The sequence below is a fragment of the Talpa occidentalis genome, unplaced genomic scaffold, assembly GCF_014898055.3.
Source record: "Talpa occidentalis isolate TD23 unplaced genomic scaffold, MPIMG_talOcc4v2.1 talOcc4.3, whole genome shotgun sequence".
Classification (NCBI taxonomy): domain Eukaryota; kingdom Metazoa; phylum Chordata; class Mammalia; order Eulipotyphla; family Talpidae; genus Talpa; species Talpa occidentalis.
Window position 1 is genome coordinate 27,563,511 of NW_023603184.1, and position 17,647 is coordinate 27,581,157.

General features: G+C 46.3%; 1 protein-coding gene across 2 annotated transcripts in view; it reads right to left on the reverse strand.

Moving 5' to 3' along the window:
• The window catches only part of GALNT18 (polypeptide N-acetylgalactosaminyltransferase 18), a 332,754-nt gene that overhangs the window by 141,345 nt on the left and 173,762 nt on the right, over positions 1–17,647 (reverse strand). For both annotated transcript variants that reach the window (XM_054699371.1, XM_054699372.1), the window contains exon 3: positions 8,867–9,033. In XM_054699371.1, the coding sequence (XP_054555346.1) occupies positions 8,867–9,033 (167 nt within the window). The remainder of the gene's footprint in view (positions 1–8,866; positions 9,034–17,647) is intronic.

Consider the following 17,647-nt stretch of genomic DNA (forward strand, 5'->3'; position numbering starts at 1 on the left):
CAGCTGACTCAGGGAAAAGGCAGCGAGCCGGGAAGCAGGGACTCATCAGACACGGAATCTGCTGGCATCTTGATCTTGGTCTTCTCTGCCTTCAGAACATGAGGAGTAAATGTCTGTTGCTTAAGTCACCCAGTCTTTGGTATTTCGTTATAGTGGCCCAATGGACTAAGACACCAGGTGCACACCTGCTTGCACACATGCTTACCTGACATTAACGCACCCCTACAGGTTCACATCCTCACACACATGTTCACACACATGCACATACATATGTGCACACACAGGAATACCAATTTTTCCCTGATTCAAAGGAGACAGGCAGCTGCCTCCCTCTCAGAGGATGATCTAAGGCATGGCTGCCAACTCTGATTTCCTCTCAACCTGACATGAGCTTAGAAGCCTCCGTGTAACCTGTCTCTCCTGCTCACCAAACCCAGACAAAGCTCCAGCTGAGGAGAAACTCATAGGATTCTCTAAGTTTCTTCTTGGCCTCTTTCTTCACTGATTCTGCTGCCCAACATCGCTCTCTCCCCAGAAAGGACAGAGGCAAGAAATGAGGACACAATTCAAATAAGTCTTCTGGAGTTAGACCCACTGCGGGCTGGAAGTGGCCTTGCTTCAAGTCCAGGGGTACAGGTCTGAAACCAGACAGCCTAGGTTCAAATCCCACCTCTGTGTGACTTTGGCCAAATTACTTAACTCCTCTGTGCCTATCTCTGTGTTATATAGAGTGACATTGATAATAGTTCTTCCCACCATCACAGGTTAATTTACATAAAGTACCTAGAATAGTCTCTAGATTGTTAGTGTCTCCCTTAGAGCTGGAGGTGCCTAATGAGGACTCTGTCCACCTGGGAGCCAGGGGAATCACTCTGGTCAGAGGCCCCGGTCTGGAGAAGTGAAGGTCAAACTACATCCAAGTAGAGGCAGCCCACTGGGCAGTGGTCAACCAGGGGCCTGGATGTCAGCGTGGGAAGCCCCTCCAGGCCCTGTTCCCAGGAGAGGGTAAGGGACGCTAATCCACACTGGCATCTCGGGACAAAGGCGCCACCATGTTAGTGTGTATGTGGGGGCTGTTATCCTGGCTCTGATATGCTCTCCTCAAGGAGTGATAGGGAGGGCTGGCTATCATAGATAACCAGACAGATAGAAATCTGGGTCTCCCTGGGCTCCCAGCAGCGTGGTATGTAAGAGACATGCTTTCCAGAGTCAGGGAATCCCCATTCTGTCACTTGAGAGCCATGTGGCCTTGGGCCCTGGTCACTTGTTGTAAGCTCTCTGAGACTTAGCTTCCTTGTAGACAAAATGAAGATGGTAACAAAGATAACCCCCTGAGGCATTGTGAGCATTCTGTCAACAAAATTTATTGAGTGACTACCATGTGTTGGACACGGGCTAGCTGGTGTCTGCACTGAATCGCTCACTGGAATTTAGTGAGTTAAACAACCAGTAAAAGAGGAGGACAGCAGGGTGTGTGGGAGTAATGAGGAGCACTCCTGGTCTAGTTATCAGGCAGAGTGCAGAGATGGAAGACTTTCTGGGAACAGTGGAGTCTGAGAGAACCCTGAAGCTTGCTTAAGCAGAGCCCTCACCAGAGCCACTGTAGCCAAACCTGGGGTGCCTGGCTATGGGCTACCATGTTCACAGGAAGACTGGACCCAGTATCAAGCAGGGACACAGCAAGGGATGGGGGGGAGAACCCTGGAGGGAGTCACAGGACCCACTGCCCTAATCAATTCTGCTGTCCACACACTGCGGGGCCCTGGCAAGCCTCCATCTACTCTACCTAAGTCCACAGTTTCCTCCAAGAGCCAGCAGGGGTTTGATTGAGTGTCTGTCTCTTTGATGCCATGAGGAGTGGGGACCTGTGGGGCGGTGCAGTTCCCCTGTCTCTCGGGCTTGCCGTGTTCTGCACCTCCTCCTCCTGCCAATATTCATGGAAGGTTTCAGGCAAATGTGGCCAGCAGGAAGGCTGGGGCCAGAACTGAAGAATATTCACTTCCCAGAGAGAGACCATTCAATTTCAGCTGCAGGTGCCTGAGGGGTCAGCAACGGGCCATTCTCTTGTGTGAAGCTGTGGAGGAGGCCAGCGTCTGTCCAGTTTAGGTTGTACAGGTCACTGCCCACCAAGAGTAGACGGAATCCCAGGGAATGGGATTCATAAAGGAATATTTGATATTTCCTTTGCTTTGATGTACTTTAGGTGCAAAATTCAGATTCATTTTGAAATTTCAAGTAGCAGGGGGAAAGGGTATATGATTTTTACATTTATCAAAAGGGAACACACTTTCAAAAAGGAAACAGAAGCTGAATACAGCCAAGGAGATTTTCCTTTCTGAAGGAGAGGTGGCTGGCTCGTGGGATAGGGGAACTTGGAGGCACTGAAAGAGTTTGTGTTCATTGAGCACCTGCTCTGTGCCAGGTCCTGGAATACCTGTGTCCCAGGAATGAGTTCACATGGCCAGGGGTGGGAGCTGGAGGAAAGGTGTACTAAAGTACTTGCACGAACTACATGGTCATTGAAAACCTGTTAAGAGATTGAATGAATGAATGAATCAATGAGTGAATGAATGAATCAATGAATGCAGTGAATAATAAGTAAATGCCAAGAATCAAAGGCAAAAATAACTCTATCCGTTACAAATCCTGGCGCCTCCCTCTCTCCAGAGGTCTGTAAAGGTTGAATTACTCAGTCCCAGCTAAAGACATGGGCCCAGTGGGATTCACGAAGACACATGGTAATTAAAAGCAGGAGGCTCAAAACTGTGCTCCCACCATTTTCTTGGGGTAACAAGAGGAGCAGGAGCCAGGGAGGGGGCACAGCCTCCCAGCTCCAGGTAAGGCAGGGCAGCGTTGCCACCATGAGAATGCCTGCAGAGGGTGGGTGGCACAGAAGGGAGGCTCAGGGTTGACCAGGTGACTGTGCTTTGGAAATGAGGACAGGTCAGGTTGGGATAAGAGCAAGAGGAGTTTTCCCTCCTGTTCTGCATAGCACCATCACACCATTCTTGCCATTGCCCTGGGATAGAGCAATGAGAACCCAAGAGCGCCACTAAGGAAGAAACACCCCACCCAGCAGTGCCGGCTGCCTGAGGCTAACTCCGGGGGAGCTTAAATGCCTGCTGTCCCAGGGTCCTCAGCTGCAGGACAGATGGAAGACAGCAATTAGAACAGTGGTTCCAAGAAAATGTTCCCCTTGTCTCAGAATATTCTGGGAAGTTTATTGCAATGCAGATTCATTCATTCTTTCAGTTGAATCAATAGGTATTGAATTTACAAGCACAAGGCACTAGTCTAGGTATTGGTAATACAGTAATGAACAAACCAAATGCCTCTGTCTTCACAGAACTTATGTACTGGCAGAGAGAAAAATGTATGGATGCATAGAGAGAGTTCAGTATTCAAGACTGTGAAGGGGGATGGAAGACGGCAGGGTGGAAGAGCATTCCAGGGGGAGGGAACAGCAAGTGCAAATGTTCTGAGGCAGGAAGCCTGTTATGAATCTCCGTATTTTTAATGCAGCTCCAACACAAAAGTTTGAGGTCACTTTTGCAGACATTCTACACAGCAGCCAGCTCCTGAGCAAGTGGAGCTTGTTCAGGAAATTGCTAAGAAGGCAGAGAACTTGGTCTGCTCCACAAGGACCACCTGCAGAGCCCTCAGCCCTTTCTTCTGAGAGAGTCAGCTAAAGGTCTAGGATAAGAAAGGTCTAGAGAGGCTTGGATAAGAAAGCAGTGATTGACACTCTCTTTCTTGTGTTTGTGGAAACACAGGCCTGACCCCAAGCAAATGTGCCTGCAGAAGAGAGGCTGGGGCCAGATGAGGCAGAAATTGTAAGGAGCTCCTGGGAAGGAAGGCTTAGCAAGGCAGACATCCTGAAAGCTCTGCACTTCTGCTTCTTTTAGAGTTTTAAATACCAACATCCCTTCCATCAGGCGTTATCTCAGCCAAGCCTCCAGACAATTCCTGAGGTAGGAATTATACGTCCCAATTTTATAGATAAGTAAAATAGGGCTTGCCGAAGCTCAGAACACACAGCTTGGAAGAAGCGAGGAAGCTGGCCAAATACCAAATTCTTGTCTCTTCCACCAGAGCACAGTTTTACCAAGGAGAGAAAAGAGAGCGCTATCCTGAAACAGGGGCTGTATGTCAGCTATTATTACTGTCGTTGTTTCTAATACTGTCACCTTACACCCTCTGCAGCCTACGTAGACACTTTCCCTCCCTTTGCCTCATGTCATTCTCTGGGACCTGGGGTGCTGACAGAGAGGGGCACTTCAGAAAGTCAGGTGGAAGAGCAGAGCAGGAAGTGTTGGAATTGAGGCTAGAAATTTAGTCCCATTATGTTTCACCCCCAACGGATTTATATGCATGATTCCCAGATACTGGGGCGTAGATCTAGCCTGACATCCCCTCCATGCCCTTGGCCCGCTGGGACTCTATAAATGCTTGTTGAACTGAGCTGAAATAAACACAAGTCCTGTGCTGAGTACAGTGATGCCCAACAGGCATGACCCCCAAATGGAGCTGCCTAGGAAATGGCCACTCCACCTTCCCCCAAGTCAGGCTGGGTGAGTCTGAAGGCTCTGCTGTCTTTGTGCTAAAGCTAGACCTGCAGCCAGCTTCTTCCAAGAGCCACAATCTCCTGAGAGCTGAAGTCAGACTGGTCCATATTGTTAGCTTCCCACCAGTCCCATTCCACATGGGGCACTCCAGACCCCTTCCTGCTACACCCCCCAGGCCCAGGGCCCTGCAAGCCACAGGGTACTGGGACTGAATGCGGTTGCTCTGCTGCCTGCCAGCTATCGCCTCGGGTCACCCATCTGCTCCGCCTAAGGGGGAAAGAGATGGGCCCTTTCTTGCCAGAGGCAACCCTGGTTTCTGGGACCTGGGTCCCATCCTCACCTCCTTCCTTGGGAGCCCAGCTCCACACCTTGACCCCAAAGGACTCAGATGTCCCCTTTCCAGACCAGTTAAATCACAGAACTAGGGCCTGGCCACTCTATTTCTTAAAAGCTCTCCAAGAGATTCTAATGTGTAATCAAGGTCTCATGAACAACCTGCCTTTCAGAAAAGAGAGAAACACAATACAAAACAATTGAGCAACAGATCAGATTATAGCAGATTCATGAGAGTGCTTTCCATGCTATGAGGGTAACTATTGATTCTTAAAAGTTTTGTTTCAACCGTGTGTGTGTGTCTGTCTGCATGCATGGGTGTGTATGTATATGGGTGTGAGTAAGCGTGTTATCTTGGTTCATGATAAAAATGTCATGTCTTGTCATTTTTGAATCGTGGTTCAAAAATGGTTTTTAATGGAAAAATCCCTGGCAGAAAAACCTACCTCTGCCGGCTCTTCATCTTCATCTGGTTCTGCCAGCTCATCCCTAACACTTTACTAAAAACTTCTTGCTGAGGCTTCCATGATCTATACCCTCCAAATCTAGAGGTTTCTGCCTGCACTGCATGTCCTGCCACCTCTCCGTGAAGCCATTCAAATAGATGACTCTTGTTCTCGGTCCCCAGAATTGGTGTCGTCCTCTAGATCGTCCTGTCTCTGACCAGTTAACCCTTCTCCCAACTCCTAAATGGCTTTGGCTTTCAAGCTTCTAGTTTCTGTTCTCCCCATTCCCCTTTGCTGCCTCTCCTCCCAGTCAATGGCTCCCATTACTGGGTGTTCAAGATTCCAAATCCACGTCCTGAGTTTCCTCTCTTGAGCTGCAGGTGTACAGCTGGCTAGCCATGTGGCATGGTAGTGTCCAGGAAACGGAGGTGGGGCTAAGGAGGAGCTGGACTGACCACTTCACACACTTGACTATGTCAGTAGGTGAGGCAAGCAAGGGAGGGCTATTGACCCCGCAGAGTAGGAAATGGAGCCTTAGAGAGGCTGAGGGACATTTCCATGGTCACTCATGTATAGCGAGAGTCTTTCCATTCACATGATACATTGGAACTGAACATGTGCAAAAGTAAAACTACATCATGTTCATTAAGCCAATTAGAGCTATGCCCAAGAGTCATGAGGAATGTTCTATGATGCCAGACTCCACCTCAACTTACTGACGTAGTCTTCTGGGAGAACTTTTTGTTAGTTTGTTTTAGATTTATATTTTGAAGTAATTACAGATTCACAGGGAAGGACACAGAGATGTGCTCAGTTACCCTTCACCCAGCCATGCCATATATTAACATCTTGCATGACTAGTGCAATATCAAAATGGGGACATTGCATTGACACAACTCAAGAGCGTGTTTAGATCTCTCCAGTTTAGATCTCTCATATCTGTATGCATGGAGTGCTGTGCAACTTGCTCCCATGTGGAGATTCATGTAACCACCATCACAGTCAAGATGCTTGACTGATGCCATCGCCACTAAACTTCCTAAAGCTTTGGTTCTGGAAGCTGCATTCCTCCTGACGAACTGGTACACCCAGCCCACTGCTCCTCCTGCCTCTCTCTCCTGGGAATGCACCACCATCCTCTGAGTCGCCTGACTTGAAACTGAGCCCCTCCTTTGACACCTCAGCCAGCAGTCAAAAGATCCACTGATGCGTCACTCATAATTATCTCTCAGGCCCTTATTTTGCCCTTGATTCCTACACCCACCACTCCCCCGGGCCCCTTGATTTCTTCTTGGTGCTGCTGCAAATGCCTCCTCATCTAGTTCCCATCTTCAAGATGTCCATTCCCCCAACCATTTTCAAGAACCCCACCAGATCTCTCCATTGCCCAGCATTCCTCTCCTCAAAAAATTTCAGTGGTTATCACCAAGTACAAAATAAAAGCCAAACTCTTTAAATCCAAACATGAAATACTCAGTGTCTGGATCTCTTTCCATACCTAAATTTCTCAAATTCACTATCCACTTTCACCTTTTTGTCCCTATGAACAAAAGACAAGTGACATCCTTAAGGTCATGATGAATTTCTCACAAAGGGGAAGAAATAAAAGTACCAAGATTTCGTCTTCTTTTTCTTTTTTTTTTAGATTTATTTTTATTTATTTATACATAGGAGAACTGGGGTGTAGGCCAGAGATGCAGGGGTGAGAGAATTCAACAGAGACAGAGTGAGGAGCAGAACAGGTGGACGTACTGAAATACACTGTTGAGGGGAGCAGCGGGCAAGACAGGAAAAGTCTGCTGCACCATGTGGGTTGCTCCCTGGCCAGGGATCAAACTCATGCCACAGTGCCTGGCGACAGCTTGATAGCACTGAGACTTTAACCCCTGTGCCATCAGGGAGGCCTCTCCAACATTTCTTCTTCCTAGTGCTCATTCTCTTTTGTCTTTTTTGTGATGTGAGAGGGGCAAGAATGTGCTGGGGGCCCCTCTAGCTCAGGAGCTGTCCTTGCCCTTGGAAGGATGACTCTTCTATCCTTTACCTCCTTACAGTGTAAAAGGTGAGGGGGGTGGGGCGAGGGGAGGGGAGGGATTGGGGTCAAAATAAGGGGGTTGCAATTATATGGGGAATATAAAAATAAAATTTATTTTTAAAAAAAAGGTGAGGGGGCCAGTTGTATGGGGCTCTATGGAGTGAGGGATGGGCTATATGGACAGGGCCGTCTTAGTTTTAGCCACTGGGGAATGGAAGCTTCTATAGGTAGCCATTCCTTGGGCCCTAGCAAGAGGGTGGCAGGCAGCTGTTAGGGATGTGGAAGCCAGAGTCCCTCCTGTCGCCCTCACAGTGGACGTCACCTGTGTTGCCTACTTACTGCCACTCTTGATACCTTTACCTTCATTTACATGCATGGGCAATGGAAGGCAAGTGATTCATAAGCACTGCCCTTCAGAAACTTCTAAAATCCCCTCCACAGTGCTGCTCCTACACATCTGACTACATGATAAAATGAGACAAAAATTTGCTTATTGAGATTAAATATATTTCAATTATCTGATACATTTCAGCTTTAATTGATAACAAAACACAAATCGGCCATCTAAACTTCTCATTACAGCAAGTAATTCATTGAGAAATTTACTGCCTGACACCAGAGACCGCTCAAATGATAACACAAGCCCAGTAAATCTATGATTCCATGACCCAGTGGTCTATTTTTTCAATTGTGTATTATCCAAAGCACATCCATATTAATGGTCCTCTCAAGAGCACTGTTGGTAAAAGGTCTCAATACATGGTGTCTAAGTTTGAGAACAGTGTGGAGGTGGCATAGGTGGAAGGAATCAGAGGCCATGGAATATATACCAAGGGAAAGAGAGAGCTGGCAGTGAATGGACAAGGGGGGACAGTGATGAGAAGGATTCAACAAGGCACCTGCAGGGCTTTGCTAGGGTCCAGTGGAACTGGGAGTAGGGGCTCAGCACAGAGGATAGACTGTCATCAGCTTTGCTGCTGTCGAGGGTTACACATCTACTACATTTTATGCTATCGACACCACAGGATCTCCCCTACCACCAGCACCATCAACACTTCCCCCAACATCACCACCACTGCTGAGACAACACTGACGAAGAATCTTTCAGGCAGGGGCCAAGGAACACCACTCAATAAAATGTAGCTTCACAGAAGAGTCCTTGGAATGTTCATTTTGTACATGGTGGGGATGGCACCCAGGGCTTTTTACCTCATATTTTATTAGGAGGTCAAAGGAGACTATGGGTGTCCAGTAAGGAAACACCTGGGGACCAGATCTCTCTGGGAGGTAGAAAGGGTGTAAAGGGTGTACTTATTGAATGAAGTTTCCAGAGTGGGAACCACCATGAATCTCTCATTTCTAAGGCAACATCCATAGAATGAGCTGCCACGGAGAACCTTGAGAAAATGAGAAGCCCGAACAGAGGCTGAACCCTCTGCTCAGATGTGGAGCAGGCTCTCGGTCCAAGACTGCGCAGACACACCACTCACCGTTACTGCTGTTGTCGTCCACCAGGATGATCTCCTTGAGCAGGTGTGGAGGCGTGCGCTCGATGGCTGAGTGGATGGAGCGCAGCAGCACCGAGAGTGCTTCGTTGACAAAGATGAACACGATGCTCACCTCCGGCAGGCTGTCGGGAAACGAGAGGTTGCGGCACCTGGAAGAAAAACAGTCAGGCTGTCAGATCTGCCAGGGACTGGGCTCGGACCACCCAGGTGTTGACCCACCCCAAGTCCTGGCTCAAGCTTTTCTGGATGGCACAGGAGTCCAGATTCTTCTTTTGGGTCTTACTGATCCACTTATTAAAAGCCTTAAGTGTGCAGCAGATAGTTTTGACCATGGAAATCTGCCTGCCCTACAGCAGAATCTGATTTTGTTACTGACCATCCCAGCTGAATGGCTGCACCCAGTGCAGTGCCTGGAACCCAGAAATGATCACTGGGTATTTGCTGGAAGCATAAACATTTCTTTTTTTTCTTGAATTTTTAAAATATATTTAATTTTATCTGTAATTTCTTAAACTGAAATGAAAATGCTAACATTTTGGTAACACCAGAGATTAAATTTTTTTGAACATTTAGTTTAAATTCACATTTACACAAAAGCCCAGGACCTGATGGATTTACAAATGAATTCTACCAAACATTCAGAGACGAATTAGTGCCTATCCTTCACAAACTCTTCCAAAAAATTGAGAAGGAAGGGACAATACCAAACACGTTTTATGAAGCCAACATTACACTAATACCAAAACCGAACAAGGACAACACAAAAAAGGAAAACTACAGGCCAATCTCCCTAATGAACACTGATGCAAAAATCCTCAATAAAATTTTAGCTATCAGAATCCAACAATGTATCCATAAGATAATTCACCACGACCAAGTTGGATTCATTCCAGGGGCACAAGGATGGTTTAACATCCGAAAATCAATCAACGTTATCCAACACATCAACAAAAAGAAATATAAAAACCATATGATAATATCAATAGATGCTGAGAAAGCTTTCGACAAAGTGCAACACCCATTCATGATAAAAGCCCTTGAAATTCTGGGGATACAAGGAACATACCTCAACATCATAAAGGCCATCTATGACAAGCCAACAGCCAGTATCATTCTCAATGGTGAAAAGCTGAAAGCAATTCCATTAAGATCTGGAACAAGACAAGGATGTCCACTCTCACCATTGCTTTTCAATATAATACTGGAAGTCCTAGCCAGGGCAATAAGACAAGAGAAAGACATCCAAGGAATCCAAATAGGAAAAGAAGAAGTCAAACTATCACTATTTGCAGACGATATGATATTATACATAGAGAACCCCAAAAACTCCACAGAAAAGCTAATTCAACTCATCAATCAGTTCAGTAAAGTGGCAGGATACAAAATCAACACGCAAAAGTCAGTAGCCTTCCTATACACAAACAATAAATCTGAAGAAGAAGAAATCAAAAAGACCATCCCTTTTGTTATTGAAACAAAAAAAATCAAATATTTGGGAATAAATCTAACAAAAGAGGTAAAGGACCTATACAAAGAAAACTATAAAACACTGTTAAAAGAAATAGAAGAAGACACAAAGAAATGGAGAGACATCCCCTGCTCATGGATTGGAAGAATAAACATTATTAAAATGGCCATCCTACCAAAAGCAATATACAGATTCAATGCTATTCCAATCAAAATCTCAATGGCATTCTTCAAAGAAATAGAACAATTATTGATGAAATTCATATGGAATCACCAAAAACCCCGAATAGCCAAAGCTCTCCTGAAAAAAAAAGAAGGGAATGGAGGCATCAGACTCCCAGACTTCAAACTATACTACAAAGCCATAATCATCAAAACTGCATGGTATTGGAACAAGAACAGACATACAGACCAATGGAATCGAATAGAAAATCCAGAAATAAACCCACAGATTTATGGTCAACTAATCTTTGACAAAGGAGCAAAGAATATGCATTGGAGCAAAGAAAGTTTGTTCAATAAATGGTGCTGGGAAAACTGGGTCGCTACATGCAAAAGAATGAAGCTTGACCACCACCTCACACCATACACAAAAATCAACTCAAAATGGATTAAAGAACTAGACATAAGACCTGAAACCATAAAATATATAGAAGGAAATATAGGCGAAACACTACGTGATTTGCACATCAAAGACATCTTTACAGACACATCACCCAAAGCAGTGATAGTGAAGGCAAAGATAAACAGCTGGGACTACATCAAATTAAAGAGCTTTTGCACAGCAAAAGAGACAATAACAAAAACAAAGAGAAACCCCACCAACTGGGAGAACATTTTTGCACCCAACACTAATGATAAAGGACTGATCACAAAAATCTGCAAAGAGCTGATGAGACTCAACAACAACAAAGAAAATAATCCAGTCAAAAAATGGGCAGAAGAGCTTAAAAGAAACTTCTCTGAAGAGGAAATGCAAATGGCCAACAGGCATATGAAAAAATGTTCAACATCACTTGTCATCAGGGAAATGCAAATCAAAACTACCATGAGATACCATCTTACACCAGTGAGAATGGCACATATTAAAAAAACTAGCAACAACAAATGTTGGCGAGGGTGTGGAGAAAAAGGAACTCTTCTGCACTGTTGGTGGGAGTGCAAACTGGTCCAACCACTGTGGAAAGCTGTATGGAGATTTCTGGACCTACTAAACATAGAGCTTCCATATGATCCAGCAATTCCACTCCTAGGTATTTACCCAAAGGACACAGAAACATCAATTCCAAAGAACACCTGCACCCCTATGTTTATAGCAGCACTGTTTACAATAGCTAAGCTTTGGAAACAACCCAAATGCCCAAAAGTAGATGACTGGATCAAGAAGATGTGGTACATATATACCATGGAATATTACTCAGCATTCAAAAAAGATAAACACATGCAATTTGCAGCAACATGGATGGCGCTGGAAGGGATCATGCTCAGCGAAATAAGCCAAAAAGAAAAAGAAAAATACCGGATGGTCTCACTCATAGCAGGAATCTAGAAAACTTAAATAAGGGACCAGGAAAATGAATAACTATAAGAAAGTGAAAATCAAAATCAACAAAAAACTATGAACCAGAGACACTTTTAGGGGGGCGGGGGTGGGAGGGGAGGGATTGGGGTCAGAATGGGGGGGCTGCAATTGTATGGGGAATATAACAATAAAATTTATTAAAAAAAAAAAAATAAAATAAAATAAATTCACATTTACATCTAAACCCAATTAAGATAGAAAATACAACCAAAGGCACAGCTTCATTTTTATCAAAATGGTGGCCAACACCTAGATGAGGCAAGACCTTAGGTGATCTGGCTCAGGAGTGAAATGTGCCTTCTCTTGTCAGGAGACACCCTGCCTCATCCAAGCACATACCTCCTAGAGGTTCTCCTAGCCCTCATCTATCATAGGTATCCAGCCCCCAGGACAATCACACCAGGGGTCTTCCCTGGAGGACAATTGGTCAGGAAAGAGGCTGCCCCTAAATGTCCCATCTCCCCTCTAGTTCCACTGAAACTCTGCAGCCATCTGGAGGTCTCTTACCCAAAGGACACGAGGCAAATTCATAAAGGTCTACATGCCATTCCCCATGGGAAGAGGAATAGCACCCTGAAATCAGACTCCATAGAGGTCAGATAATAAGAAATGCCATGGTTCCTAAAAACACTTCCAATTCTTTCCTTGCAAGCACTGTCTTTGTGGGCAGAAAACCACTGCTAGGCCCCTTATCTGGTTGAAACTAAAGGCCGTTCCAGAAGGCACTGAGCTCCCATCTTCAGGAGAGTTGAATGAAAGGACAAAGTAGTAATTACAGCCCATCGCAGGCCTTGGACTCAGAGAGGAGGCTGCCCACATTCACCACCAGCCACTGAAGGCTCCAGGAGTTCAAGGCTGGTGACATGTTGCAGCACTCCGATGGGGGAGATGCAGCCAGGTCAGAACAGGCAGTAATGAGTATAGTAACACAGTGCTTCTGTGCGTCAGTAATTAAAGTACTGTAGGAGGATAGGAATGGGTCTGCTCTTCCTTAATGAGGAAGGCTGCAGGATAACCAGCACTGAACAATTTGGAGAAATCACCATGGGGCCCCAGCCTGCTTAAGAGCAGAAGATTAATAAACTACAATCATGGTCTCTATGGTTACAGAAATTTACAGGAACTTCTCCCATTCTATTTCCAGCTCTCTCAACAAAGAGTCGGAGGAGGGAAAAAGTTGAGCCTTTTCCACAAACTGCTTCATACTTGAATTTTACTAGAACCATTGGGTCAATAGATGGGTGAAAAATTCATTCTTGTATTTAATAGGATATTTACTGAGCTCCCTTCATCAGTCAGGGACTGATGTGGACACTGAAGGTACGTGGACGAAGTCACTGTCTTCAAGAAGCGTATGATTTGACAGGGGACACAGATAAACACAGAAGCAAACCCAATGATACACTTTCATTAAGTGCTGAGATGGAAAGTAACCTGGGATAAGAGACAGCTGTCCTCTAAGAATTAGTGAGGGAAGGAGTCTCTAAGAAGGCAAGATTTGATCACAGAAGAGTGAGCCCATGCAAAGGCCCCTTGGGGTTGTGGGGACAGTGCTAAGGATGGAGGGGCTGGATGGGGGGAGCCAGCTCACTTAACTGCGATGAAGGTCTGAGATGGGCAGGCTGGAGGGAGGGAATTCGACGGAGAAAAACTGGAGTGACCCTTTTTTTTTTTTTAACTCAGCAGATCCTTTGTAAAAATGTTTGTTGTTGTGAGTGAATTTTTACAACAGCAAATAAAAGATTTATTGTGAACAGTTAAATAATCCCTGTAGCTAGTGCTTGCTTATGACTATCAAGAGCAGTGACAAGTCTTTCCCTAGACATGAAAACTGTCACCCAAGCAGAATGGAAATGTTGTATTTGTTTTGGAAGCTAAACAATGCCGGTCACTACTTTCACATGAAGAACTCCCTCCCTGAAAACCTTTGGAGCACACAGAGCATCTAGCGGGGTGTGCCATCTGTATCTGTGGGTACAGGGGTGCCGGCTGCCCTCTCAGCTATAATGAAACTCCTGGAGAACAGGGACTTCATTTAGTCACCATGTTGTCTCCCAGCCTTACCCATGGTCTGGCACACAGTAGGTCTTGGGGTTAAGCAAAGCTAACAGTGCATTTACTGGACATAGGGTTAACGAACCTTCATGCACATGCCACTGAGCTCACATTGGTGGTTTTCCTACAAACTCCTCCCTGTGAAGGAGGGTCAGGTCCTCACCCACCAGAAGCTCCTTCCTCTTCTGTACTCCCTCTCAGAATGATGGCCCTGCTCCGCTCATTCAATCTCCTCCAGGTCTCAGTTTCTATGCATGTTATTAATGATCCCTCTAGGCTGAACTTTCTGACCTCCTTCAACCCTTTCTTCCTCCCCTTTTTCCAGAGACCCACTCAGGGCTCTTTCAGCAGCAGACCTAGCCAAGGGTCTGGGTGAGCAGATATGTAGGGTAGGCGAGATGAGCCAGACAGAGCAGATGATTTTCCAGAGAAAGAGTACGGGAGGTGGGGAGGCAGTCATCCAGCTCTGCTCCAATTTGCTGTGTGAACCCTTCACCTTCTTCATGTCCTGGTTATAGAATAAGGGAGTCAGAAGAAATGATCACATAGGAATCTTCTCTTTTTAAAAATAAGGACCTATCTCACAGGTGGTGAACAGAAGCCATCTCATAAGGAAATGGTTTGCAAACCTTTCCTCCCTTCCAATCAGTACCCTGTCACCACCAAATGTCACAAAAAGATCCCTTTAGTATCATCCTGACCAGAGAAGGTGATCAACTCATCCTGGTTGGCCCAGGGCCCTCCCAGTTTCAGCACTGAAAGTCCCAAGCAGACTAGAGTGGGTGGTTACCCTGTCACCAGATCAGAGTTGCTTAAGGGAGGAGACAGCTGCCTGCCCACTGTCCAGCACCGTGCCTTGAAAACAGCAGGCATTCAGTTAGCATCTGTTGAAAAGTAGATTATTTCCCTTGCCAAAGTCTCCAACATACACACATCGACACACACAGTCACAGTTTAGATCTTCATCTCACTATCAAAGCAGAACTTACATGGCTGGAGGGAGGAATCAAAAAGAGGGAAGGAAACAGCACGGTCACGCAGTCACACCCATGGTCATCCCTGACTGATACTGAATTCAGACAGAAGCCTGCTGCCTGCTGGGCAGCCCAAGGCCTTTGAAAGAAACATACCAAGAGCTGCTCTAGAAGAGGAATGTTCCAGATCTAAGCCCAGTATGTCTGTTCCAGTTCAGCCACTTGCTTCACCCACCCGGCACTGGCACCCACCCCGAGGAGGACTCTGCCTCTGGTATTCACCCCATTGAGATGCTCTCCTGCCGTCCTGCCTGGTCTGCCCGCCATGCCCCTCTAGTTCCTTCTTATTTATCCACTTGCCTCCTGCCTGCTCTGGGTCTGCCTCTGCACTCCCCTTTCTTGCTTGCCTCCCCCGAAGGGCCGGAGGACTGAGAACCAGAGGAGCTACACAGATGTAACTATTGAAGTTTCTTGAAAAAAAGCTAACACATGAGACCAGTCCCTTTGCCATTTTGAGAAGAGACCCATTCTCCAGCAAAATTAAGCCATAAAGGTTCCCTTTTAGATTTTACTCTTGTTTAAAGTCAAGCCATGTTCCACTAGAGATAAAAACAAGCCATTTCTGAGAGGAGGCGTACCAAGGCTGTCTAATAAGGCAGAATTGATAGTCATGATAAACTCGACTTTATCGATCTCTGCACACAGAAGGCAGTGTGGGATGGGGTGGCCATTCAGGGAGCCCCTCAGCAGGGATCCCTGAGAGTCTTCAGAGCTGTTTATGAGGCAAGTTTATAGTAAGAACTTCAGTGCATCTACGTGAAAGAGCAGAAAAACATGAAATCATGTTTTTTCATGCCCACCCAGGACAGCGGCCCCAACCCTTGTGTTGCATGGAGAACTTCTGTCTCCCTCAGTGACCTCAGAAAACACACCAGTGCTCAGTGGCTCATGGAAGCTGCCTGGCTTGGGGTGGGAGCACTTCTTCCAGAATGGAGATCAAAGTAGAACGTGCAGAGGACTATTTACCGACACTCACGGGGAACCTGGTCCCATTTTGCCAGGGCTCTGGATGGGAAGAGGGACCCGCTGGCCCCAGCAGTGAGAAGATGACTCTCCTGGGTACTCACTCCTCCTTGAGTGCTTCCAGCTCCTCTTCCTCCCAGGCTTCTCCCAGAGAGGCCCTCCTTTGCAGTCGTGGTCACACGAGATTGTGGCGCACTGCTAAACACCTGGAGCATAAAGCTGGGGATACAGCCTGGCCCCAGGTCAGTGCGGCCCCCTCAGTGCCAAATGGCCATCAGTGTTCTCATACAGCACCCACAGTCCCACATACACACATTGATCTTATCTGATCCTTCCCTGACCTCACTTGAGTATATTTTGGCTTCTTCCAAATGCTTCCAGATTAGGCAGCACCCTGGTCTACCAGCACTCAGTCTGCTTAAAGAAACATGAGGAGGGCACTGTGGGAATTCTCTTGGGGTGTGAGGGCAGTGGGATTTTCACTTCCTCTGGTTGGCCTCTATATTTTCAAGGCTCTGGGATGAAGATACTACATGGTGCCGCATGAGGACTCACGTGGTGATGCAGGGGAATTAGAGACCAAGAGATGAGGACAGAAGAGTTTGCAAAGTCTTAAGGAAGGCAACACCCCTCTTCCTTGGACAACACAATGCTGAACACAGAGCTATTCAGGATTTCTGTCCTCAAAATAAGCATCTTTCCTGGGCATGTACACATGCGAGCCCAGTTGCCAAAGGAGTCCATGCAGAATATTTGGAAATAAACCAGCTAACAGATGTATCAAGCTTTACTTTTTTCCATCATTTAATTCCTTTCTACAATCCTACATTGCAAACATTATTTCCACCATTTTACAGAGGCGAGAAACAGGGCTGGGACGGTTAGTTGTCTTCCAGTGCATCGTCCCCAGCCCCTGCTGAACTGTCTACAGGAAAACCACCAGAGATGCATCTGGTGGGACACTGATGTCATGACAACCCAGAGACCCAGTGGGAGGGGCTAAATGGAAGAGTCACTCCAGGCTGTCAGCGCTGGTGAAAGACGGGTGGGATGCAGCATGTCCTGTAGGACGATTGGTTAGTCTGGTGGACAATTAGGGCAAAAACCTACTGGGCACACAAAGCCCAGCACTGACTTCCTGCTCCTTTGTCCTCTGTAACATCAAAGGACCAGGAAGCCTGTCAAGCCCTTTCCTGTGGGGAGGTGAAATGTGAAATATGGGATGAGGCAGAACTTGATCTGTAGGTGGGCTGAAGACATGGACAAGTGCCAGGAGCGGTTCAGCAGTCGGTAGTGAGCAAAGAGGAGTAGACGCAAGCCCATCTAGACTCAAGTCCTGAACTTCACTGCCTCCACTACTGCCGGACTTCTGATTGTGTGATTATGTGATTGTGAGTAGTCATCAGCCTTCAAAGACCCCCCACCATCTGTGCCTATCTCAGTGGATTCAATTCCTTCCTTCTTGAGAGAACACACAAAACCAAGTCAAGAAATCTGGGGTACGTCATGGGCTCCATCTGACATCTGAGAATAGGGGATTCTCACATCTGTGTGTTAGAGAAATGGGCCAGTCTGATGAATCACTGACAGACAAACTACTAGGTAGATTTAATCAACAAAGGTCTCCATCAAGAGACAGAAGTTCTACAAACACCCCTTCTA